At 39.6% G+C, this 27238-nt stretch overlaps 1 protein-coding gene across 3 annotated transcripts in view; it reads left to right on the top strand.

Annotated features, from left to right (window-relative positions):
• NCF4 (neutrophil cytosolic factor 4) overlaps positions 1-27148 on the top strand; it is a 56629-nt gene extending 29481 nt beyond the window's left edge. Inside the window, exons 2-11 of one of the 3 annotated variants that reach the window (XM_087764548.1) lie at positions 13119-13202; positions 17845-17929; positions 20100-20253; positions 20552-20622; positions 21426-21553; positions 22560-22617; positions 24201-24299; positions 25037-25167; positions 25257-25322; positions 26117-27148. In XM_087764548.1, the coding sequence (XP_087620674.1) occupies positions 20100-20253; positions 20552-20622; positions 21426-21553; positions 22560-22617; positions 24201-24299; positions 25037-25167; positions 25257-25322; positions 26117-26345 (936 nt within the window). In that variant the 5' untranslated portion in view covers positions 13119-13202; positions 17845-17929 and the 3' untranslated portion in view covers positions 26346-27148. Of the gene's footprint in view, positions 1-13118; positions 13203-15851; positions 16041-17844; positions 17930-20099; positions 20254-20551; positions 20623-21425; positions 21554-22559; positions 22618-24200; positions 24300-25036; positions 25168-25256; positions 25323-26116 lie in introns of those variants that run through there. The other 2 variants (XM_009475167.2, XM_087764547.1) reach the window with 2 other exon arrangements.
• The last annotated feature ends 90 nt before the right edge of the window (positions 27149-27238 follow it).

Raw genomic sequence — 27238 nt, 5'->3', positions numbered from 1 at the left:
AAGGTTCACAGTGGTGACCTCTTACATAAATCACCTTGTTGCAGAGCCTTTTTGCACTCCTCCTTTCAAAACTTTGTGGGTATTCCTTGTGTAGGTGAAAGAAATGTTGTAATCTAGAAGTGGAACATCAATGTATCATGTGGTACAGATCTGAATGATATGCAACAGCACTTTTAGCTCATGCTATGGTATTTTGACAGCTCTTTGTAAGAGGCAGTAGCTCCCAGGCCTTTTGAGTTTTGATCTCAGTGGGACACAGAAGCTGCTGTCTTGAAGAAGAATGAGATATTTCAGTAAATTGATCATTAGAATCTTGCTTTTGGATGAAGCAGAGACTTGCAAGATACAAGTGATGTGCTGATTGGCAGCATTTTGCCTCTTTGAAATGTATCATCTCTGTTATTTTTCTGCAATTCTGTTGACATTTCTACCCTCTAATTGGGGAAAGAAAAAACAAGTAGCAGGGCATACTAAAAACCTCATTGATCTCTGAGGTAGTGTACCTTCATGTCTTCCATTACTATTGTCTGACTGTCTTGGGATATATTTTTCCAACAATACCTTCTCTTGTTAAAGGGCAGACAATTGAAACACCAACAAATCAACAGTTTGCATGAGACCATACAATATAGTGGCACAAAAAATTGCATGTTTCATCCTGTCCTGGGACAGTATCTTCCAAAATGGACCATCCTTTTCTTTTTTGTTGCTCTAGACCTTGACTGTGAGAAGTATAGCTTGTGATAGCAGTTTCACTTGGGTGGAGCAAAGGGGTCATCCCTTTCACAGAGAGGATCTGTTTGTTACTTGACCTCTTTTTTGCTACCAGGTTCACCCTGTGTATTGCACAGAATGTTGTCTCTTTTCAATTGGGCTTCTCTTACCCTTTCTTAATAGAGATAGATTTTTAAAAAATTATTAATATTATTCATAAGCATGTTTATTATAATAATGCTTAAAGCTGTAATCACAAGAAGCAGGGGAAGGAGAGTGGCTTTTCGTTCTCCCAGGAGAGGGAAAGTTTGCTAATGCCCTGTGAGGGAATGACAGATGATTTCTCTCTCAGGTTACACATGCTCTAAATCCTCTTCACCGTTTCTCTCCAGCAACGAGGAGGCAGATGCTACTGTAACAGCACAGAACTTGTGCGAATCCCCTACAAGGACCCTTTATTACTGCTATAAGTAAAACCAAGTGACTTGCTTAGCCTTTCATCCTATTTTTAGAGAGGTTTACATTTCCGAAGGACATATTTGATTCCCTTACATGTCTTTGAATAGTTTTCTGTTGTTGACTTTTTTTTTTCCTTTTCTTTTAGTGTGATATGGGAGGACGAAGGTGGGAGAAAGCAAGCGTCTGTTTCTCTAAGCTGTTGTGTTGGAATTTGTTAACCTGACATTTTGCGTGCTGTGATGTGCCCAATTCCCTTTCTAGCTGTTTCTAGTAGCCATGGGGATACAGACAGCAGAAATCACACTTCTCACACACACACTTTCTCTCCTGAAAAAAAAAAAATCTGGTGAAAATGATAGACAAATTATTTTGGAAACAGATCTTTGATGTGTCCTCAGAGTAAATGCTATGAAGTCTTTGGAGAGGAAGTTTGTTTTTATTTCACCAGTTTACTGTAACCTGGTTTGCAAGAATTGGTTTTACATCGAGAGAGCTGTAGTCTCAACTCAGTTGTCTTTTTAGGAACTGAGCCATCTTCCACAGTTGTCACTGGGACTCTTTCTGGTGTTTTTAATGGAGATTTCACCAGGCCCCTCTTCTAGAGCTTTTTACAGAAATTGCAAAGAGACAGGGATCAATTAGTACCACTGAATAATTACTTTGTAGAGAGAAGGCCAATCTGTTAGGAATTTGATTGACACCATTGATCTATGTGGGTACTGATCTCAGTGACTTCTGAAAACTACTGATGGTTTAGATTGCAATTACTGGCCCACAGGTAAAAAATCTGTATCTTATGCCATTTCCTCTTAAGCATCCATATTTTTTCTATGTGCTTTTTTCCATTTAAGAAAGAGTACATACTGGACTGTCTCTTTTTATGTTTTGTTTTGTGTGGGGTTTTTGGTTTTTTTTTTTTTTTTTTGTGTGTGTGTGTGTAAGGATACATAAGTGTCCCTCTTCTGACAGAGAAGTACCATAGAAGTTCACAGTTCTGGAATAATAAGGAATTATCATATATTGTCATCAAAACTAACCAACTATTGATGTTGACAACCAAATTATTTAAGACACTGTGTATTTTACTACTCACTAAGAGCAGGAGTGAGAGCAGGAGGGATATCTGTTCTGATAATTATGAGTGTGAGTGAGAGAAGCAAACAAGGGAATGATTGTGTGAGGACAAGGAGTGGGGAACAGATACATACATACACACACACATATATGTGTGTGTATGTGAGAGATATATATATATATATGTAGATAAATATCTTTTCACTACGTGTGTCAGTTGGAACAGATGGCTCAAGCATGCATGCAGCCTTAACCTAAGTGTGTGTGTACACATACCTCCTCCATATATAATATACACACTTGTAGAGGTAAGTACATACCTGTGTGCAAATTTATGCACACGTATACACGCAAATGCCTGATATGGAGCTAAATGACAAGTTGTTTCAGTAGCTGAGTTCCTGCTCTTATAAAATCAGGAAAATTGTGGTGATCTTGAAAAACGTGTGGAAGCTTTGAGAAACCTTTAGAGAAAAGCATGGTTCTCCTATCTCTTGGTAAGTGGAACATTTGTAGCTTTCTGCTCCACCTCCCCTACCAGAAGTGCATCTGAAACACTGTACAGGGATTTCAAAGTTTAATTTAGCTTAACTCTTGGCTGCAATCAACTGCTGATAAATTTAGTTGGGGGGATTACGGAACCTTAAAGACTAATAGCTCCTTAAAAGGAGTCTGAAGATGAGACAGCAAAACAAAAACATGTGCTAAAGTCTCCCTTAGAATGGTAGCACACCATACAGTCACAGTTTAGAGAAATAAAGAGGTTGTTTTCAGGCAAGAAGGGACTTTTTTAGATATAGACACTTGGAGAAAGAAAACCAAATGTATAAGTATTTAAGAGAGTTGTTCCTTTACAAAGGCAAGGAAAGGATATCCTGATTGGAATCAATAGCATATGGCAAACACCCTTCTCCTGTAGTTTTAGATAGTTTGCTAGCCCATAAAAAATAGTTATTGTTAACTCTTTTTGCCATTACATCTTTTTTATAGACTCTCATGTTTAGATGAAGTGTTTGCACTTCTGTGGCAGCATTAATTCAAGTGCAAATTCTTAAGCATGGCTACTGCATCTTCTTAACACTGTCCATGGATAGTAAAGTAAACGTGTTGACCAGTACTTCACACGTGCAGTCAAAAATGGAGACTCAAACCAAATCAATACAAGAAAACTCAGTCAGATATTTATTTGGAGAATATACTTATTAGAAATTACTAGAAGTTTCTTTTCCTAGATGCTTCTTTCTCACTTGTTTTTATGCTGCATCAAATTTGGTAGATCCAACTGTAACTAGGGCCTTTCATAAGTATTGTACTTATATGTCTCATAGTGAGAAACAATTCTTGTGCCAAAGACACTGTGATCTTGCACAGCCTTCTGCTTTATGCTTAACTTTTAAACTATGAATAGTCCCTCTGAAGCCAGATTTGGAGCCTAAATGAGAATCCAATAACTATTTCATGCCTTTTTTTTTTTTCTTGCCTTCTTCACGCCTTCTTCTGCTATGCCACAGTTACATTTTTAGTTTTTCTATTGCCCAAGGGCCCAAGAAAGGACTTAGGTGAGAAAAGGTTAAAAAGAAAAAAGTATTTGAATAATTATTATTCAAATTAAGATGGAGTAATCATTTGATAAAATTTAAATCTGCTTAAAAAGAAATGTCCTTTCACACAGTGTTTAATTATCTTGTGGGTTTAGCAGCAGGATGGCTATTATTTTAGCAAAGAGTTTATTGAGATTTGAAGAAGGATTATATGTAAAAGTAGAGTATCTGCTGTTAGCCTAGCTAAATCTGGTAGACTTTGAAAGCATAAGACAAGCATCAGTAGGAGTAAGAATGTGAACTACATTTCCAAGGCAAGGAAGTGTGTTTTGTATTCAAATTTTTTTCTGCAACATATGGAATAAAGCACTTTTGGAAAGAAAGTATTCAGAGTAGGAATACAGGTCTGCTCTGATGAATCAAAATATGGATTCAAGAGTGAGAGAAACTAACAATTTTTCTAGTATAAAAATTTCTGATGTTCATAAACTGTTTGTATAGTTACATCATGACATAGGTGGACCAGTAAGCATTATGTCTGGCATTCAAACATACGTGAACAGTGACTTTCCCATAACTGAGAGCAAAATTACACTGAATTTTCATATTATTTCTCTGAAATACCTATTGGACTTATGTAGTTATGTAGTGAAAGTGTTATCTTCTGTGATTCTTGTTCTCTGAACCAGATATGTTTGTAAAACTCTGCAGCCTTTCTGATTGCTCACTAGTTAATGGTCTTAAGAGTCCAATTTCAAGTTGGGTAAATTTTTCTTCATCCTTTTTTTCACTGTGTCAGACATATAGCCAGGCATGCTAAGTTTTTATAACCATTTTATTTCTTACAGTAATACTCTTGTTGTCTAAAGGCCACAGCACTAACAAGAATAAAGAGGCTGAGGGTAATGGGAGCCAAGCTACTAAGGCAAAAGAAAACCTGAAGAACTATATTTATTGCTAATAAAATTAGTGCAGGTCTAGTGCTTGTGTGGTGCATAAGTTTAGTCTCTCTATTAATTTTCATGGTAGCCGTATTCTCCTTCTTCCCCCATTTCAAGCACTGAACACTTGATGTGCCAGGCAACATTTGAGGAAGGCTGGTCTAAGGTACTTTAGGTATCAAACGCTCTTGTTTATTTTACAGAATCATTAATGCAGACCAGGCTTTCCCCGGGATTACCGAGTCAGTTTATGGATTTCTTGGTCATTCCAAAGCTTCCTCACACACTTGATAGACTTGTTGGCAAGAGAGAGCTGACAAAGCAGGAGCAGGCCCAAAGCCAAATAATTAACTGCTCTTTAGGGGAGGTGCCTTGAAGAATTCTTTTCCAACTCAGGATCAGAGATTTGGGACTAGAAGAATAAAGGCTGAGATAGGGATCAAAAAAAGACAAAAAAAAGGTGACATGGAGAGGAAAGCAGGTTGAGGAGGAAGATGGGCTTGGAGAGGGATGAGTGCCACAAGGGGAAAATGGTGTTCAAAGAGAACAGAATTAGCAAATGCATGAGGTAGGTAGCATAAGCAAGGCACAGAGGTCAGTTGATTGCTTCTTACTGGCAATCCAATCTGAGAATATCCTTCAATATGTTTTGCTATGAAGTTATTAAGTTATTAAAGGTAATGTTTTCAAAAGTCTTGTTTTTAGGAGAACTTGTGTTTCCTCCCATTCCTTTTTTTTCTTGTTATACAGGAAATTTAATTTTATAGCACTGTACTGTAGGCTGTCTGAATGTTCGCAGTTGCCAAATGCATGTGAGATTTTAATTTAGGTCAAGCAAATTGTCTTGGATAAGGTGACCAGTAACTCCGATGGAGACTTTGGTTAGCTGAAGACACCATCTGGTACCTGAACATCGAACAAATAAGATTAGAAGGGGCCACTGGATGTCATCTATGCAATGCCTTGCTCAAAGGCAGGCTAATATAAAAGACAGATCAAGCTTGTCTAGTCAACGTTTGCAAATCTCCCCAGATGGAGATCCCATAGCCTTTCTGGGCCCTTGTTCCAGTGTCATATTGAATTATTTTTTCTTATGTCCAATTAGATTTTTCCTTTGTTGCAACTTGTGATTCTTGTTTCCTGCCCTTTCATTGTGCACTTAGGAGAAGAGTCTAGCTATCATAGAATCATAGAATCATTAAGGTTGGAAAAGACCCTTAAGATCATTGAGTCCAACCGTTAACCTAACACTGCCAAGTCCACCGCTAAACTCTGTCCCTAAACACCACGTCTACCCATCTTTTAAATACCTCCAGGGATGGAGACTCAATCACTTCCCCGGGCAGCCTGTTCCAATGCCTGACTACCCTTTCAGTGAAGAAGTTTTTCCTAATATCCAACCTAAACTTTCCCTGGCGCAGCTTGACGCCTTTTCCTCTCGTCCTATGTCTCTTCTTTAATCCCACTTTGTTTAGTTGGATTAGTAATTAGACCTCCCTCCCAGTCTTCTCTTCTCTAAGCTAAACAAAATCTTCAGCCTTTCCTTGTATATCATATGCTCCAGCCTTATTTGTCCTCTGTTGAACTCTATCCAGGTTGTCAATATTTCTCTTGTTTTGGGGGGGCTCCAAAACTAGTGATAGTATTCCAGATACAGCCTTAGAAGCATTTAGTAGAGAAGAAAAATAATTTCACTTGACCTACTGGCTACTGTTATGTTAAGGAAAAAAAAAAAAAAGTGCATATACAGAGAGATAAACAATGAAGATATATGAAAGAAGAGGAAAAAGCAAGGATTTGAGCAAAGGTTGGTCAGCAAAATTGCAAGTATGGTGGATCTGAAAGTGTAGTTGTGCTAGGCAGTCATGCTGTCAGGCAGTGGAAAAAAGGCTCTGATCTATTAGCTTTTATAATGGAGAGGGCTTGGCAAGGAATACTGCCACCTCAGGACACCTGCAGATTTTTAAGTGCCAACAGAGTATATCCCAGGCAGTGCCCAGGAGGGCAAGGGCAAGATTCTTATTCATCAGTTTTCCCTTCCTCTCTCCTAATGTAAATCATCTTGGCTTATCTAAGAGATATAATTTATGGCCCGTCTGCTGGCTGGTCAGCTTCACGTCTCTCATAAATTAGATAGCCAGACACATGTGGGTCAAGTTTGGAAATGCAATGCATGTCTTTAGAGGAGGGATGGATTCTTCCCAATCCTTCTTTACATTTGATTGTTTCCACACATCCCTATTTTTTCCTTTTTAAGCTCCTCTTTTCGTCAACTGTGCATTGTCCCTTTCTTTCCTCTCATCCTCTTCTTTTTTCTCCAGTTGAGCATGTTGATGGCTGTACTAGATCAGTATATGAACTTATCTGACTTGTATGCCTAATCTTTTGTTTACCCCACACCCCAGATAGGGAATAAAGGACTATGTTCCTCTTCCCAGTCTTTCCTCCTTTGTTGTCTCTACATAGGCACATATTTCATGATGAGAGGAACTGCAAAGAAAAGTTCTCTGGATGTCAAAGCTCATGATGTTCTGTTGCCACTGAACAGCAGTAAAAGTCCCAGCTCTTCTCAAATTCTCAAGAAAGATTTTATTTAGTCTCAGATAGGCCTGTGGGCTATAATAGCACTTGCTGTACAGCAAGGCCTGACATCCATTATTTTTAAGGCCAAGTCTGTACTTAATTCTGCTAGTCAACATAATTATAAGAGAAGAAGCATTAGTGAGGAGGATGCTGTACCATCCAAAGAAGTCTTCAGGCAGTGCAGTTTATTTTGTTCTGGCATAAAGTGTTTGCAGTAGGAGAAGCTATTGATATAATTCTGTTATCAAAGTTCTTTTTTTCTTTTTAACCCGTAGTTCCCTCACTGTCTATTGGTTGATACAGTCAAGAGAAAGAAAAGTTGGAGTTGGGAGAAGACAGTGGTATGGGGTGTTCTCCTTCTGGCATTATCAGCACCAGGGCAGAAGTAAGTAGTATCAAAAATGGGTCTAATTCAATACTTTCTCTGCTGTGGACAGCAATGATTCCACTAAAAGGCTTCAGCAAAAATTGATCCAGTTAGCTGGAAGCAAAGAGGGGTGTCTGGCACAAAGGCTTTTCTAGTCAGTTAATGGGGATACATCCAGTTCAATCCTCTTTTGAGTATGATCAGGCCAGGTTTTGAAGGTTACTTATGCATTCTCATTTTAGTGGAATATATTACAGTGCAGATTATCTCTGTGAGATGCAGAGATGTTAACCAATGTACGGAAAAAGGGACACTAGTTTCTCTTTTAGATCCTTGATTATAATCTTGCAGAAATCACTTCTTGTTCTGTCTCAGGGTAGTATTAAAAAAGCCTTGTGGCAAACAGCCTGATTTAGTATTAGAGCAGCCAGACAGAATCTAATACAGGGAAAAAAAGGGGAGAAGTGAGCGCCTTAAGTTGACTGAGTCTTTGTAATTGCTGGCAAATCCACTGGACCCGTCTGTTGACAAACAGGACAGGGAGAGCTGGAGATAGATCCCTGGTAGATCTGAGCGCCAAAAATCAGCCAAACATCTTGGGCAAGTTTGGAAGCTTGTTTCTTGTTTGGCTCATTTCCTTCTCCCTTCCCCCATTTCTCTGCAGCAGAAGCAGTGTTGGAGTGTGTGTACTCTGTCTGGCAGGCTGTTGGAGGAGTCTCTGGCCTCAAATTACACAGCATGAGAACCCTGTGCATAAAATTAGCAGCAGAGTTCTGTGTATTAGGCGCCAGGGAAAAATGTCACATTCAGCAGAACTCAGAGGCAAGAGGTGGAACAGAAAGAACTGGAACGGGACATCAATCCCCCTCTACCTTTTACTGTTTTGCAGCAGACATATCTGAGAGTGTCATAACCAGCTGGCTTGGAAGAAAGATTATTTGGGTAGTAAATAGATTTTATTGTATGTCTTAGTAACAGGGATGACTGATTTTTCTTCCCTTTTCTCCCCCTTCGTTTGCTCTTTTTCCTTTATTCTGGAGATTTCTTACTTTTTGTCTTTTCACAAGGAAATTGCTTTTCAGTCAGGAAGAAGTGCTATTGACATATAGTTTTCTGCCCTGCTTTCCACCTTCCTGTGGTCTGATTCCTGTTGAGAAACCCACTGTAATGGCGTTACATTCAGATTGTGCAACAGCTTATACAAGTTGTTCGTAGTGAAATCTGGAAAACTAAAGTGCTGGCAAACTTGGCAAAGGCACTAAAGCAGAGAGAAGCAGCTATTCAAGGACTGGATTCTTTAGATACTATCTCAGTAGCAGCTATCTCATTCAGAAAAACTATTACAGAAAAGGTCATGGTTTGAGGGTGTGTTTTGGCTCCTTCCTTACATCATAAAAGCAGTAAAATCCTTGCCACGCCAGTGTTAGATTGCCCTGAAGCATATGCATGACAGAGGCTGCATTAGCATCTGTACATGGAGATGGATTGCCAAGAGACATAAATGAACACTTGCCTGAATTATTTGGGGATATACATGTACACACATACATTCACTGTGTTGTCAGAGTGTTTTCGTAAGACAAATTTATCAGGCAGCAACGCTGGTTTAATGTATTCCTCCCAATTTGTTCTCCATATTGATGTCTGTGCTGTGAGCTGGGTTGGCAAATTGATCTGTGCCTTAAAAAAATGTTTTTACAGCTGGATTAGTTAGCTGATGTATTTTGCAGCACAGCCTCAGATGTGCCATCCTGTGGGACAGAAAAAAGCAAGAGTATGCGAGGACAGGGAATTTCCTAAGCTGATACCAGCACCATATACTCATTTATTGAAACCACAACTTCAAAATCCCCCATTTCCTTTGTTTGGCTCAGATTATTGAAGCAATCTGCAAGCAGGATGATGTATTCCCACATTAGATAACGCTCTGAGACAGAAAGCTATTATTCATTTTGCTTCCTTGTTCTTTTCCGTAGTAGGGCAGGCCCATTGGCTGCTGCTGTTTAACATACAGATAGTTTAGCAACTACATTCTTTTCTAAGGGTTCGGGAATCAGTTCTGAGGCCTAGCATCAGAGCATTGCTGGCACATTTTTAAAGAGATACATTTTTATGTTGTTTTCAATTTGAACTGTAGGTGATTTTGAGTGCAGGTGGGTTGCTAAGGATAATGGTTGTAGTTTCTCACTTTTCACCTGACTTTCCCAAAGAATTATACCTCTGCTGAGCATTTTTCCTCTTCACTCTCCCCCTATGAGAAAAGTATTACTGTCAGTCCCATTTTACAGATGACAAAGCTGAGGCATAAGGAGTCACATAGCAAGCCAGTGACTGAATTGAATGCAGTTGATTGAGAGATCTCTTATTTAAACCCGGCTTGACATAACAAGGCAGCCTTCTGCCTGTTGAGGTATGGGACACACAAACTCCAGCCTTCCACACTTGAAATGGACAGACTGGCAGCTGGCTTGGGATCAGACTGATTATTGGTACGGTAATTGGTGGGCTCATACCACAAGTTTATCTTTCAAGGAATAAGGGCCGAAGAAATAAACAGCCAGTAGGTGACACAGCAGGTGAGACAGGCTATCAATATACGCTGTGAGGAATATTGACAGAACAGAACTTTGAGAATTACAGGATCTTGATACTTATTGCCTCTACATTTGCCACTTGCCTGCCTATCCTAATCTCTAGCCCTCTTGCCCCCCAGTTTTATTAGGGAATATTGTCCCAATTTACGAACCATTAGAAAATGAGCCATAAACTCTCTATAATGAGCAGACTGGATATGTCTGCACCAGAAAATTGTGCTTCTTTGACTATATCAGTGTAGCTTAAGTAGTACAACTCCCCTAGGTTAAAGACAATTATACCAGTGTAAAAGTGCATATCCAAATATAGCTGAGTCCCGAATGGGAAGGTACCTTTATACCAGTAATAACTAGGTCCACAGTAAGGCACAGATTTATTTCCTTAACTTTAGGAACCTGAGGTGACAAAATTGGGAATATAGTTACTTTATAATTCATGTGTATTCCAAGGAGACAGATAAAACCTTCAGAGGGAGAGTTGGCCCACTTGAGATCTGATTTACTGGACAGTGGTGCCTGTCTCTGTTCAGAGAACTTCCACTTAACTAAAGGCACTTATCTAAAGTTTCTACATTAAGTAAAAGGAATTTGGTCACAGGATTTCATCAAATGGATGGGGAAATTAAACTATTAGAAACAGTATAGGATGGCTTGAATGCAGCAACACACAAATTTTAGCAAATCCCAACTCTATTTTGAGATTTGGGGAAGTTCAGTGAAAATTTTTTTTGAGTAATTTTGACAGGTCTTTTGAATTTGTGAAACACATGAAACACGATTTTCTTTGTCTTGAGTAGAAATAAGTAAGTCTGACAGATTTTTGACTCTCAAGATGATTAGGAGACTAAAACACAGAGACTCTCCTGCCATAAAGGGTCATTGCTGCTATGCACTTAAAAGTAGGTTTTAAGCTTCTGGAGGAATGGTTGTAGGCATAACTCTCTCAGGAGTTCCTGAATGGAGCTATCCTACTTCTTTGCCTGCAACGGCCAGTTACCAGATTTTGACATTGGTAGCTGACTGGAGCATATGGGTCCACCTCCAGCCCACATCTGTCATACACAATAACAGTGGCAAGCTCTGCCCTATTTCTTCCCTATTTGCCTCTTTTATTCTGGAAGTGATATACTATCGAGGTGAAGAAATGTTCCGTTGCTGTTTCTGAGCTTCCATTTTTCTCACTTAGCCTAGTCTTGGGCATCAATATCCATCTGAGCTCTGCAAGAACAAAAAGCCCCATTGCTCATCAAGAAGAAGTTACTACTGTTCTGGTAAGACTTCCTCTAACTCTTCCAATCTTAAGTGATCCTACTATATCAGAGAGAAATCCCGTATCTTTTAAAAAGATTTTTAAAGAAAGGTTTATTGTAAAGGAAGAATTGTTTTCCACAGAGAGGAAGATCATAATACTGCTTGTGATACTGCTCTGCATAAGAACGGCTGGTGAGATCTGGCTATGGCATCATGAACTAACAAAACCTAGAATGATACTGTTGAATGCATATTTCCAAAATAGCTGATAATGACTAAAGAAAAACCTCACTTGTTGGGGTATTTTTTCCTGCAATACTTATTCCTTGTTTTGCTCAATCAATTGAGGTGCAAAAGCCAAGATTCAGTTATGGGATTTAGTTTGATGTTCCAAGAAAAATGTCATTAAAAAAAAAGGCCTCTTTCTTTAATATTTGGTTCTGTACAGCCCTTCTATGTTGAGGAGTAATTTATTCTAGAAATGACACCATCAAATTCACTGTCAGGAGCAATGGTAGATGCTGACCTTTAAATTTCTTTCGTTCACGATAGATTGTTTAGTTGTGTTTATATCAGCAGGGCATGATCATAGCCCTTTTCTGCAAGTGCCTACTAGTTACTTTTCACCCTAAACAAGCAGTCATGGAAACTGTGTCCAGATTTAAATCAAAGCAAATTTCCAAAGTTCTATTTATCTATACTCCTGTGCCTTTTTTTCTCCCAACACAACGTGTGACAGGGAGAGTACCCATGCACTCAGCCAATAGTGATTGAGCCATTATCTAATGAAGAACATAAAACCAGTCAGCTCAACTTATCTTCTCTTTGTTTTTTTTCCAGAAGTTCAGAAAGATAGGACAACGTCAACAACTTTTTTTTTTTTTTTTTTTTTTTTATGGTTTGTTTTCAGCTGTCCTGAAAGCATATATCGAAGAAACAGAGTCTTCTTACTTATCATTGGACCAACTGCCTTCTAAGGATTTTGTAGCACTGCCTGCAAAAGACCACTGAAGATTACAGGGCAGACATGAGTAGCTTATCTTATGTGACTTTCCAAAAATTTTGTAGAGCCATAATTCATTATTCATGTGCTATTATAATAATGATAAGGAGTTTAAACATGACTGTATTTGAAAATAAATGTTGTAAAAGTGTATTAAAGCCTTCTGTAAAGCTGATGGTAACCATAAAACCAAAATCTGTAAAAGTTTGTAATATGAATGGAAAATGGAATGTAGCCCCAAATCACTTTTCCCAAATCAGTGTTATCGGTTGCAGCCCAGTCTCAAGCAACCACAAAAGACACTCAACTGCTAATGATGTGTATGCTACAGAAGCAAATATTCCACATGTCCTTTGAAAACAATAGGTTGAATGAAAGTATCTTGCAAGCCAACTCTGCTGTATATGTCTCTATTTGATGTTCAGCTTCCTTGCAGTGATTGTTAAAACGTTACTTCCTTTACAGATTCATCTGTGGTGAGACCAGAGATCTTTTAAGAATATTATTCTTGTTCACTTTATTCTGTCACTTAACAAATTTGTTCTATGGCGGGTGATTGAACATAACTATGCAGCACTTTTCTAACATCAGGTGCATCAGAGAGAAGCCATTATTCTGGAGCGTACAGACATGCACAGCCAAAATGATACAGTAGCTACTGCCCTAGTAGACATGGTATGTACTGCTGTCATCAGAATTCATTCAGCTGAGTATTTTTGCTATGTTCCTTTGATTTACCTTTTATTAGTGGTTCATGTATCTTTAGGCCTCAGTTTCACAACTCACAGGCATACACGGCCAAAATAATATAGTAGGTGCTGAACTGTGAAAAGCTATGCAATGGTGTCAGCATACAGTCACGATTCAGTCATCTGAGGATTTTCTTAGTAGTGTCCTTTAATTAATTAATTAATTAGTATTTCTTGCACCTGGATGTCTGCTTTCTCTTGCACATGGATAAAGGTCGGTGCATAGTGCCATAATGAACATGCCACCCATGGTGCATGGGTGGGTTTTCTCAAAACTGAGAGCTGACCATGTCAGCTGATGAAATTGCATACTTTCCTAGTGCACACATATCTCTTGACATGGGTACTGCCGTGATGGTATCAATTTTGTAATGGACATTTATTTCATTCATCAATAATGAAGTAATTATTTGAGCAGAGAGAGAACATGGGTTTGACTAGACCCAGTCCATTTCCTCAGCCCAAATAGCAGAAATTGCTGTTTCTACTATAATAGCACAATAGTAGAAACTGAGAGAAAACACTTGGTAGTTGAGGAACTGATTTGGCACAGAAGAACATGGCAAAGCAGTGTTTCAAATCTTAATCTCTCACAGCCTTGGTGAGCTCTCTAACTAGTCAGCTATTGACTCTTCTGAGGTAGGAATCTGCCTTTTCATCAGAAAAGAAGGTCTTGGTTTTGATTTAGTTCAGAACGAGAAAACATTGCAGAATCAGAAACTTTCTTAGAAGGTTTAGCATTATTCTGTCAGATTACTCTTATTACTGGCTATAATCTCAGTAGAGAGTAGTGGAAGTGAGAGGCTGCTCTCAATTTGTTTTACTCAGCTTACAGCAAAGCAGTTGCATAGACAATTTGTCTGTGAGGTTGTCTGTCAAGTTGTTCTTGAAAAGCCATGTCACCAGGTAAACAATGAGCAAGTATTTTTGCATTGTTATATCCTCTGTCTCTTAAAAGATGTGCCTGCATTGTATCTAGGTTATCTTCCAAGAGATTTGAAAAGATTAGAATATCCTTTTTATGATTTTCTTGTCAAAACTATGGTATGAACGAAATATAAACAGTTACCTTAAAGGCACACCTCCAGCCTTTCTCTTCTATTACAGTTTGCACAGTTCTTGTGCTTTCCACAGTCTTTTTGCATTTGAATTTTCATGGGTTCATATATATTGATCTTGTGATTAAGAGTTCTGGAGAAGGTGATCTGTTCCTATTTCCTTCTGAATGTCAGGAGAAAGCAAGAGGATTGCAGTTAGAAAGCTTGATTATTGTCTCTCTCATTCAAGGCAAAGGAAAGAGAATAATGAGCCTGACTTCAGGTTACATGAGGACTGCACATTTAGCAGGCCTAATCAAGAAAACGGAATACACAGCAGAGTGTGAAGGTCTGAGGAAATACTTATATCCAAAACCACTACTTAAAATTACTCTGTTAAATCTGTGTGGGCAGCACAAAGTAGCAGATCACTCAGAAAATACAGTTTAGAGTTTTCTGGTGGCTCCTAGTCCCTTCTGATCAAGAGACACTATATCCCCTCTCAAATTCTATAACGGTGCCGCCAGTTTTCCACAGGAAAGAGATGGGTGAAGAATTTATTTCATTAAAATGCAGTGAAATGCAGTGTACTCTCAAGACTGATGATTACAGTTGTAAATAGAGATTTATTTTGGAAAATACTGGTTGACTTTTGCTCCATTCAGATGAGAATTTTTGTGCTTGACAGCAGAAGGAGGAGAAGGAACCAAATATGTATTGAACATGAAAATGGAAGAGTCAAAGACTGAAATGGGGAGGCAAAGATGCCACACATGACAGCTTTTGACTAAGGCAGATAAGCTATGCTGCAACTTATCCGCAGTGTTAGGAAATGATGGTTTCCTTGTCACTTTCTTCCTTTTATTTTCTTCTTGAAAGATCATCAACTGATGTTATACAAATGCTATATTGCTACCCTTTATGTACAAGGCAGGGGAGTCAGGATTCTCTTTGGGTGAGCCATTACCCAGTCTTTGTAGGTGGCAAATGTGGATTGTTTTGAGCACACGAAGCTGAAAAGATCTTTGCTCTTTCAAGGACTCACATCTTACATTGATCAATCCTTCAAGGCTCATTTTCTAATCTCCTGTGCCTGATACCCTGGTACCCATATGTTTGACAAGGTTGAATTTCCTGACCATACTTTCTGCTCCCACTTGAAAATTTATTCTTTAGCTCCACCTCCTGGCTCTTGGTCCATGGAAAGGAGGATTCTCAGGAAGCACAGAGCCTCAAGAAGGGATCAGAAGTATTCATCCTATTTTACAAACGTTAGTGTAGAGGTGTATATAGGGACATTTTAGCTGGGGCAAAACATTATTTGTTGAGCCCACTCATACTGGCTTTTCACAGAGGCAGATGTTTCGGTGAAGAGGTGGACAATGGAATATGTGGCTCATAGTTTCTGCTTTTTGTTGGGCTTTTAGTTTCTCAACTGTGGCAGTTTCGATACATGACAGACATCACAGAACAGTCTTTATGACTGTTTTTTCTCTAGTACTTCCTCAATCTCAGGGGGGTGGGGAGGTACAGAAGAAATCGTCTGACACCAAAACATTAAAAAAAAGATCTCTGAGGCCTTGCAAAGGAGTCTTGATTCATGCAGGGAGAATTGCTTTGACTGTATTCAACCAGGAACTGCCCAAGAAGTGGAGGAATAGAGCTTAGCCATCTGGATTTAAGAAGCTGAAAACCATGTCTCTTCCCCGACAGCTGCGAGAAAAGAGGTAATGTGTCTCTCCCTCCTTCCGCCTCCCCACAAGCCTCCATGTAACTGTTACGATCTGTTAATCTAATTTGGATGCAAGCTTCTTCGTTGATTCTAAAAGGCTTCTTGTTACCGTAGCTTCCAAACTACTGCTCAAAGGCTGCTCAGTGTGGAGCAGACCATTACTTAGGTTGGAGTGGACTTTCTTTCTTCTTTTCATGGGAAATATTCACCACCTAGGACAATAGTGGGTCATTGTCCTCTTTACAGCTGCAGTTTCCCTTTTACTGGGGTTTGTGATATGAGTGTTTGTGATATGACTAATTATATTTCTTGATCTCCATAACCACATCCCTCTTCACACTAAGTGGTAGTATTTATGGTGTTGTGGGTGGTGCTGATTCGTGTCATTCTCCTCGTACAGCAAGCTATTGCAAGACTTTGCATCATTACTTCAGCCTTCCAGATGGGCTACGCATTGTGGAAGCCTCTGTTTGGGATATTCTTCCAGTGGGATAAACTGAGCTAACTGCCACGGTTTTTGTATTATCAGAATATTTAACATTACATCAGCCTGGCATTTCTTAGATGATCCTTTTTAAAGTTTCTCTTTCTCTCTACCTCATTTGTTAGCCTTTTTTCCTCATTCTTGATCCTTTTTACTTAAGTGTTAATATAAATACCATTCTAACAACATTCAGTTGTAAGATTGAAGAAAAGGTGAATTTGTCTTCTGTTTGTCAAAGATGTTGTACCAAGGAGAAAGTCCCTGAGGAAAAAGCACCTGCCAATCCATGCTGTTTTATTGTGTGGACAATATAGACAAGAAACATGAGAGTGTGGTCATATGGCTGCTTTTTAGGTGTTCCTGCAGGGATCCTTCCTTCTCTCTTGCTTCAAACCCAATACTTTCTAAGATCTGCAAAGCTTATTCTAACCTTGTCCACTATCATGTGTTCCTTCACACATTTTTGAACATTTTCAGACAAGTATCTTTGTGCTTGCTTCAGGTTATCTGCTGTAACTGGGAGGTCTCCCTGTAAATATTTGCTAGGCTACTCGTTCTTTTTTCAAAGCCTCTTTAAGAGTCTGCTTTGCTCTGATGTTTACAAGAAAACTTGACAGCATTTTGGCAGCTGGTGCAGGCACCACTGGTTATGATATAGAACAATACTGTTTTTGTTTCTTTTCTTTTTCTGTTTGTGCTTATCCTTCTGTTGTTTCTTATCTTATATGTATAAGGTACATTGTATGCATCTTACACATAGAGAGTAAGGTTTTTAGGAATTAGCTTTGTGCTGTCAGTTTCTACAGCACCTAACACAACAAGCTCTTTTCTCAGAACTGTTTCCTATTCCCTACAGTAATGCAGTAATAATAACAGCATAAATGATGGTATATAATGATCTCCTTAGAATAAGAGATACTGCTGCAGAGTTATTATTGTAAGTCTACTAGATGTTGGAGGAAGGATTAAGAATGCATCCACAGTTGATCACATTTCTCAGGAAAAGCTTACCAGCTCAAGTGTTTCTTTTGTAGTCCTGCTACTCTAGCAGGCCTAGGAACAATAGGGATGTTTTTCAGGTTTGATGGATCTTCACAATGGTCACTGACTTGTGCTGAACTTATAGAAACTTGACATCTCAAGATCAGACATCCAGAGGAAGAGAATGACACCACAGGTTTCTAATTAACTAACTTCTTCGTTTTGACACTAGCTAACGTGATGTTGCCTAACTATCTTTTTTCTGTATGGCACAGAGACCTCGGAAGGCTAATGCCAGTATGAGTAAACTAAATCTTTTGTTCTTGCTTCACAGTGATTTTGACCAGCTTCCAGATGATGTACCTGTTTCAGCTAACATCGCAGATATTGAAGAGAAAAAAGGCTTTACTAATTATTATGTAAGAAGGGAGATTTATCCTGTGTCTATATGCCCTCCTCTGTGACTGGTTTGGTTGTGGGAAGCAAAATGCAGTTAATCTGGTGTAGTTGTCTTTTGGCATGAATAGTTCCGTGCAGAGAACTTCTCAGTGCTTCTTTTTGCTGGAATGAAGGTTAGTCTATATCACAGATTTAGTGTAAAAGTTTATTGTCTGGGTGAAATGTGACAGAGGTATCCTCTAACATTGTTTTTTTTTTCTAAATTCTTACCTAATTTCTGATTTATTTCCTATAGTGTGCTGTACCTTTGGTGAAGATAGTGGGAAAGGAATTCAAAGAAGGTAGAAGGGCAGGGTCTTGTCTTCATTATTGCATGGTACTGACAAGTTAGGATGCTTCCATCTCCACAGAAAGTAGCATATTAAACAGTCATGAAAGAGCACACAGGAAGGGAATAGTAGGGAAAAGCACTATGAGATTTTCTGAAGAGGGGTTTTGGATAAGACCAGCTCAGTCTGACTTCTGCAGGGTATGCTGCTCTTGCTGGAGACGTTGCTCATAAAAGCTTCCCACTGCAGTATGCAGGTTTTATTCTGGAATATAGTGATATTTGGTTGCTCTGTCTTTATGTTTTCTGAAGGACCTGGCTGCAATGTGACTCAGAGGTCAGTGCATGGAAATTGTGGTCTCCTTTAGAGCAAAGCAATTTTTGGCAAGAGATAAGAAATAAGATAGTGGTTGGAGGAGTGCATTAGAAGTAAGGCAACTAAGTTTTTTTTCTGGCCTTACCTTTGGTCAAAACATAATTTCTGATATTGTGTACTTCGAAGTCTAAAAGAAGTATGAATACCTTCAACTCTGAAAGTAAATTCATGTAAATGTCTGTTTATAGATTTAGATGTCTAAAGCATCCTACTATAAAATATTTGTATTTACCTCCCTAATATGTTTTCTTTGTCACTGAGAGGAGGTGTGTAAGCATGAAGTAGCATCTAGTCATTTCAGGTTTCCTTTTAAGATTATGCAATTGCAAGCAGCCACAGGGACATGATCCATGGGAAAGCTGGACCTATACATACACCACACTGTCTGGTGCTAACTTGTGATTTTCTAGTACTTGAGTCTGCAGATGCTTAACTGAAGGCTTGCTTTCCACTCTGCCCCTAAGGATTGAGTGCACCCTCAGTAAGTTTGCAGATGACACGAAGTTGGGTGGAAGTGTTCATCTGCTGGAGGGTAGGAAGGCCCTACAGAGGGACCTGGACAGGCTGAATCGTTGGGCCGGGGCCAACTGTATGAGATTCAACAAGGCTCGGTGCCGGGTCCTGCACTTGGGTCACAACAACCCCATGCAACGCTACAGGCTTGGGGAGGAGTGGCTGGAGAGCTGCCTGGTGGAAAAGGACCTGGGGGTGTTGGTTGACAGCCGCCTGAACATGAGCCAGCAGTGTGCTCAGGTGGCCAAGAGGGTCAATGGCATCCTGGCCTGTATCAGGAATAGTGTGGCCAGCAGGACCAGGGAGGTGATAGTGCCCCTGTACTCAGCACTGGTGAGGCCGCACCTCGAGTACTGTGTTCAGTTTTGGGCCCCTCACTACAAGAAGGACATGGAGGTGCTGGAGCATGTCCAAAGAAGGGCAACGAAGCTGGTGAAGGGTCTAGGGAACAAGTCTTATGAGGAGCGGCTGAGGGAACTGGGGTTGTTTAGTCTGGAGAAGAGGAGGCTGAGGGGAGACCTTATTGCTCTGTACAACTACCTGGAAGGAGGGTGTAGCGAGGTGGGGGTCGGTCTCTTCTCCCAAGTAAAAAGCGATAGGATGAGAGGAAGTGGCCTCAAGCTGTGCCAGGGGAGGTTTAGGTTGGATATTAGGAAAAACTTCACCGAAAGGATAGTCAGGCACTGGACCAGGCTGCCCAGGAAAGTGGTTGAGTCTCCATCCCTGGAGGTATTTAAAAGACAGATAGATGTGGTGCTTAGGGACATGGTTTAGTGGTGGACTTGGCAGTGTTAGGTTAACGGTTGGACTCGATGATCTTAAGGGTCTTTTCCAACCTTAATGATTCTATGATTCTAAGGCAATATTCCCACTAGCGAAGCACTGATCTTATGTTCCTATTGTATACCTCACTTTCATTTGGTAAGTATTTATAAGTATGAACATCAGCCTGAATCCCCCTTCTCTGTTTCAGATGTTTGTCATTGAAGTAAAGCTTAAAGGTGGTGGCAGATACCTGATTTTCCGACGCTATCGTCAGTTTTATGCCCTGCACACCAAACTAGAGGAGAGATATGGGGCAGAGAGCAAAAATAGCCCTTTTACCTGCACACTCCCCATATTGCCAGGTAAGCTGTCAGTACCAAATCTGTGCATGATTAGCAGATTTCTCAGCCCCAGGCTGTCCTAAAAAGGGGTGCATTGTAGGGAAGTAGTTGTGCCAAGGAACTAGTTCCCAGCTGTGGATGCTGGAGAAGTCAAGTTCCCTTGGCAGTCCCTCCACTTGTGGTAAAGTTCATGTAGAAACCTGAAATCCTTTAGAAAATATGTATTTTCCTGGAGATCCTACTTTCTCGATTGCTTCATTTCTCTGACCACCTCCATTTTTTTTTCTTCAATAACTGTCACAGGTTTTGTATTTTCCAGGAAAAGTTTATGTTGGGGCCAAAAAAGAAATTGCTGAGAACAGGATTCCTATCCTAAATGTCTACATGAAGGTAAAACTTAATTTTAATTTAGAGATTGCACTGAGCACTGCAGATATGTATCCCTTGAAATCAGCTAAGAGAGACAGTACTGTTGTAGTCCTAGGTATCTGCTTCTCTCTGTATTGTTTTTCCTGAAGACACAGTGTTCACACTGTGGGACAACCTGCAGTCCTGTTCCCCGGATTGTTCAGACTGTAGGATCTGCTGCAGTACACAGTTCACAAAGGCTCACACCCTGCCTTCATATATAGGTAGATATCCTTACCAAAAAAAACCCCAGGATGTACGAGGAAACGGTGAATCTCCAGGTGTTGTGTGAATATGGAGTTGGTATGGACACCTAAGGGACTAGGAGAGAGGGGTGGGCTTCTGGGTGTGCCTGCTCTCCAGTGAAGGCACAGCCAATAACATCAAGGAGAGAAGTTCTTTGTGTGCAGGTTAACTGAAGACCTGACTTTAAATCAGTACAAGTCTGAAGCACTGGCCAAGACTTCCAGTACTTAAGATTGCCTTCTTTCCACAGTCATTCATCTTCTGAGGGGAAACACAGAGAGCAATTTACTCTTTCTGCAATAAATCAGGCACAAAAAGAGTGAAGCAATACATTGGCCAACTCCAGGAGTAAACAGGAGAAACTGTCAGCTGTTCAGCCGTGTCCTGCTGAGTGAGAAGGGAGAGAAGGGAGATTTCTGGCAGTAATGAATATCCTTCATGATCCTGTAGGTCAGAGAGGCGTATTTGTTACATGTAAATAAATAGAGAATTGGTCTCTCCCACTGTTACACTCTGCTTCCTACTTGCTTTTGGCACAGAACCTACTCTGCCTACCCGTTTGGGTGTTGATGGATGAAGAGGTACGGCTGTTCTTCTACCACTCAACCTTTGATAGTGAACAGGTGCCTCACAGACTGAGACGGCTTCGCCCACGGACACGCCGAGTGTAAGTGATTGACATGTTTTTTTCAGAATTGCTTGATGTAAGCGATGCTGTCCAGTGTGGGGTGGAGAGAGAGAGATGAGGATCACCACTGTGTTTCCCAGGTGAATCCATGAAGTCCTAATGTGAGGATCTTTGTGATAGAGTGAACACAGGGTATTTCTTCTTTTCAGTAATCTCAAATTTTTAAAGTGGATATGGTACTTGCATTAAAAGAAAATTCCAAAATGAGAGTATAGCTTGCTTTTAAAAAAGTGCTGCTCAGCTCTATCTGCTGATAATTCCTTAATGGTAATATCTATTATAATGTGCAGAATATACAGGCCAAGCTTAAGGACAGAGGCTTGGGCCACTGAAGTCAATGTGAGTTTTGGCACTGAATTCAGTGAGATCTGGTTCAGACAGTAAATGAAACTGAATACTTAATTTGTTCTTGTCCTCTGTCTAAACAGGGGCCTGTCCTACATAGCAACATTGACACCCCTTTGGAGAACTGCTAAGTAGGCATCATACTTCATTACCCTTCAGACAAATTAATTCTCCTTTCAACATAGGAAAGATGGACCCGCTTCCTTTTCACTTACCTCAAACAGTGCAAAAACTGCTTGTGTGTATGCATTCCTGGATGTGTGTATGATAGCAGAGTTTGAACTGAATGCCATAAATGCTAGAAACAGGGATGCCCAGAAGGCAGAGTAGGGGGGCTGAGCCGTGCTTTGGAAGAGAGGTCCAGGATACTGACTGTATTGAAAATTCCATCTGTTCTCATCAGCAGACATCATCAGATTGCTGCTGCTCTGCACTGAAACTGAGAGAACTAGGGCAGTGTTGTTGCATCCATATTTATTTGCTTCCGTGCTGCACATAGATTCTCATGCAGTTTCTCCAGTGATCTATGGCTTGCCTGCCTCTTAAATAATGAAAATGCAGACACTGTACTACTGATCGTGTAGTATTTTTGATGACTAGAAAGACATATTTACCTCCCTGTTGTCTCCTTTCTTTGCAGTAAAAGCATTTCACCTCAAGTGCCTATTTTTGACCGCACGGCAGCTCCACGGGCTGAGGTGAGTACTCTGCACAATCTGTCATAGGATAGGAGATTAAACTCTGCTTTACTTTGCTATCTCATCAGTCAAGTTGCCTTTTCCAATTAGAGATTGGGGAAAGAAGGGAAAGTGAAATCAACACAGGAAAGCAATTGATTTTAACAATGGGGAATGAAACAAAGGATGGAAAGAAGTGTTCTGTTCCTCCTTGAGTAACAAGAAGTCCCATTGTGAATTCAGAATGACAGGAGGTTCAAAACTGAGAGACACGTACAGCTTACTGCCAAATGGTCCACATTTACGTAGTGATACCCATAAATTAAATTTAAAACAAGCACAAGCTTCAGTCTCATTGACTTCAGCATATGTTTAAAAGCTTTGCAGGTGAGGCATCTTAGTATTTTTTGTAACATAAGTGTTCTACTGAAAAGTGCCTATACTGTACTTGGCTGTGTATTGTCTTGGTATTAAGAACATGGAACTGCTTTGTAACCAGTACTTGTCTGAGCATGGTCTTCTTCCTGGAACATGTGACTTTGCCATGTAAGATTAAAAAAAAACATGGAAGTGCTTTGAGGCTTGTTGTTTTTGTTTTTAACAGTGAGTATAGCAGGTCTTGGATCAGCCATATCTCTTGGCTTTTATCTATTAATTTATTAATATTGAATATACCTACCCAAACTTTCCAATAGATGAAGAAAGGCTTTTGAAAGAGCTATTAAGTAGATATATGAAATACTAGCACAATAGTAGCCATTGTCTTTTTTTTATTAGGAGAACTCTTGGCATTAACAAGACCAAAAAAACCATCCCAACACAGAATAAAGAACACCTTTTCATTTTTGCTCCTCTAAGACCATTTAAATGGCTACCATGTTCTCTAAGGACAGCGGGGGAGATGTGCATTTTTGATAACTTGGCCACTTTAATTATTCAAGAACAGCTTCTTAGGGTGGTAGCATCTGCTGACCTCCTTTTTTTTCCCCGCCCTGAAGGGGGCATCTAAGTTCCATTTTAACTACATGTCACTTTCCCAGACTTCCCCAAATCTCTCAATTCAGCATACAGGCCTGAAAGCTGGATGTAAAAACAACAGTTAGCTAACCTTAAATTAGGACACAACACTTCTGCAATTTTTAAAGGCTCTTTGTGATATTTTGCAGCAAATCTGAAAGCTCTAAAACTGCAACCAGAAATAATATATATTTTTTCAGTTCTCAGGATTTCAAGTTTTCAAGTTGTCAATTGTCAGCTCTGTTGACTTACTTGCTCTTAAATGTTTTCAACTTCTTTGTATTTATTTTTCTGGTGCTCAGTGTCCTGCCACTTTAAGAATCCTAGCATGTAGCCCTCTCAGAGTCGTGTTTATCCTAGTGCTTTCACTACTTACTTCAAAGTATTTTTGTGTGTGCTGAGTAGGAGACGAAATCGTGAGAACTGCAGACTATCGTGATATGTATGACCTTACTCCAGAAATACATCTGTGATGACAAAGTGCATATTATCATGCTGCTTTATGCTCTCACCCCAAGAACAGAACAGAAAGAAAGATTTACTTTTGTAATTCTGTACGTTAATAATTTCAGTTTTACTTTCCATAGGCACTGTTTGATTTTTCTGGAACCAATAAACTGGAACTTAGCTTCAACAAGGGAGACTTGATCTATCTACTCAGCAGAGTAAACAAAGACTGGTTGGAGGTAAGACTGCAATAGCAGTACTGAATTATTAGCATACCTTGAAATATATGAGTAGAAAAGGCTCTCCTAGTCCTTGGGACTTGTCTCCTCCTTTCAAGGAGAAACTGTGTCATAATCAGGTCTTACTATCAAGAATAAATCCTTGACTCCAAATTTGAAATTGTTTCCTTCCTTGATGGTTTTTAGCTTACAAATTTTCTGCCCTCTAGACTTCAGTTTTCATTTGCATTTGCTTCTGCTGGAATGTTTTTAAATTCTTTGGAAGTGATTAGAACACAAAAAGGCCACAGAAAGGAGATGGAAACTCCATTTCAGCAATTAATTGGTTTCTTGCCTCGGGGTGAGTTGCTATATACTTCATGCTTCATACCACAGCACACGTCAGCCTGATTAGAGAGAACTTGGGCAATGCAGCAGTGTTCTGAAAAAGAATGAGGAGAACATACTGTGTATTTGCTGATATGATATCTCTGCTTGCTCAAACACCACAGCCTTCCTTGGTAACCATCTGACTCATTTTTACACACTGTTTCACTCCCCCACCTTCTATTTGACTATGCAATTGCATAATCTTTTTGTAGGGATGCCATCAGGTCACTTACATAGCCTTTCTTTTCTTGATTATAGTAGAAAAAATCATACTGTTGTTTCTATGGAAATTAACTGAATTCCAGAACTTATTGTATGTGGCCAAAATGGCATGGTTTTCTTCATTCTAACACTTCCCATCATTCCAGGGAACAGCTGATGATGCCACAGGGATTTTCCCATGTGCTTTTGTGAAGATCATAAAAGATTTACCACAGCAGGAAGGCACAGTTAATAAAGTTCGTTGTTATTATCATGAGGAGACTGTGAGCACTATCAGGTAATAAGAAGTCTTCCAGTTTACTGCTGAAGAAACGCCAACAATTCTCTTTTCACAATATGTAATGATTAAATTTGTTCTTGTTACAGGGATATCTCAGTGGAAGAGGATCTGAGCAGCATTCCATCATTCAAAGATCTCATGGAACTGATGAGGTACAATGCAAGCAGTTAGTTGTATGTTTAATATAATTTAAACATTTGTCAAGTTCCTTCCAGTCATAAATTTTCCACGTTCTACTTGGTCATCACCATGTTTTGGGTGTGAAGTACTTTTGCAGTGTCCTGAAGAAGTTGTACTTTGACTTGGCCCAGGGCCATCTGTGCAGACACTAGTCTGCCTTGGGATTGTCAGTAAGTATGGAATGGCACGCACTTCTAACTCAATTATGCTAGGTAGAAGTGTCCATTTCTTGTTCTAAGATCTGAGCCATACTCCCATACAAGGATCTTTTGTCTAATATACTTCTTCAGGATGCAGGACACCACCTTCTAACATGTGTTAAACTAGTGTTAAACTAGATTAATCTAGTGTTGAACACCAAAACATTAGAACATCAAATATTAGTAATAGAACACCTGTGTTAATATTCTTCCATTCCTTAACCTGCCCTCCCCTCAAAAAAAGCAACCATAAGTAGGCAGAAGTGGGTAGTAACTACAGTCAACTCTTATGTGTGTGAATTTATCAAACTCACAGACTAATTGTGCCATGCATGTGGTGTTACTGGAAATGGTTCTTGGTTCTGATGGATTTCTTAGCTTAAACACAACACTGCATGAATATGGCTGTATGATTTCTAGTATTATCTGTATCAAGAATGCCAAGACACCCAAGGCTTTGTGTGGCTTTTGGCAGAATGAATTAGATTGCCAGTATATTGTTCATCATGCAACACCTCCCAGGCATTCCTTGATTTCTGGGGATCAATCCCTTTCTTTTCTACCAGGCGGGAGTTTGACCAAGATGACATTGTTCTGAATTACCGGGACCTTGATGGTGATCTGATCCGGTTGCTCTCTGATCAAGATGTTGAACTCATGGTGTCTCAGAGCAGAAGAAGGCCGCCTGAGAAGCATTTCTTCCCTTGGAAGTTGCACATCACTCACAAAGATGACTTGGGTGTCTATAACACTAGTCCAGGAACAGGTGCTACTCAAACAGTAAGAGCAACATAAGTGCTATGTAGAGATGTTCTAGTAGGTAGCTATACAGTCCTTCCTTAATCCGTCTCTGCAGACAGTTTCCTTTAACAAGCCTTTGAAGTGAGCTTGAAAAAAGTAATTTTTAGTAATACATTACCTTTCAATGTAAAATCTGTACTTAGTTAGCTTCTTCAGCTTTTTCGCACTCCTCTGTAATAGAGATATCTACATAGAGACCAGAGAAAGTGAGGAACAGAGAAATAAAATCACTGGCCATATTCACAAAGCAAGTTAGTGGTAGCCTGTAGTAGAGGTTTAGTGTCCTGAGCCCCAAGACCTGCTCTAATCTCTGTTCTCACTTCCAGAGCTAATTATTTGTCCAGAATATCTTCCTAAGCTTTTTTTCTGGACTGCCATAATTTTCTCTTCACTTGCTGATATGAAGGTTTGTGTGCCAGTGCTTCTGAATGTGTAATTATTTCTGTCATGTGGGAGTCTGACTGGGCATTCAGAGTTTGTTCTGGAAGCATCAAGAAAACTTTTTCATATTTCAGTGAAGAAATTGCAGCTCACCTTTGCTTTCTTCTTTCCACTGACCAATATTTTGAATTCTGTGAATCAAACCTAGTACACCTGTGGTGTTCCTTGTAGACCTTTTTGTAATTGTACAGACTACTTATTTCCACATTCTGGGAAAATTTGTGTGATGCCTATTCAAATAGCAATTTCTTCTCTGTCTGTCTTCTGCTTTCTGACACCTCATTGCAAAGTAGAACTAACAGCAAATTACTGTATCAGATTCTTCAACAAATAAAGTTACATATGAGTTTATTTTATCAGTTTTTATTCAAAACGTTTTTTTGGGGAATGAAATCATTATGTTCCTCTTTTTTTGTTGAAAGCAAGATAATTTTGAGAAGAGTTTG

The sequence above is a fragment of the Nipponia nippon genome, unplaced genomic scaffold (assembly GCF_047370975.1).
Source record: "Nipponia nippon isolate SJK-2023a ecotype South Korea unplaced genomic scaffold, ASM4737097v1 scaffold_3, whole genome shotgun sequence".
NCBI lineage: Eukaryota > Metazoa > Chordata > Aves > Pelecaniformes > Threskiornithidae > Nipponia > Nipponia nippon.
Note: the sequence above shows the minus strand (reverse complement) of the source record. Positions and strands in the feature narration are given on the sequence as shown.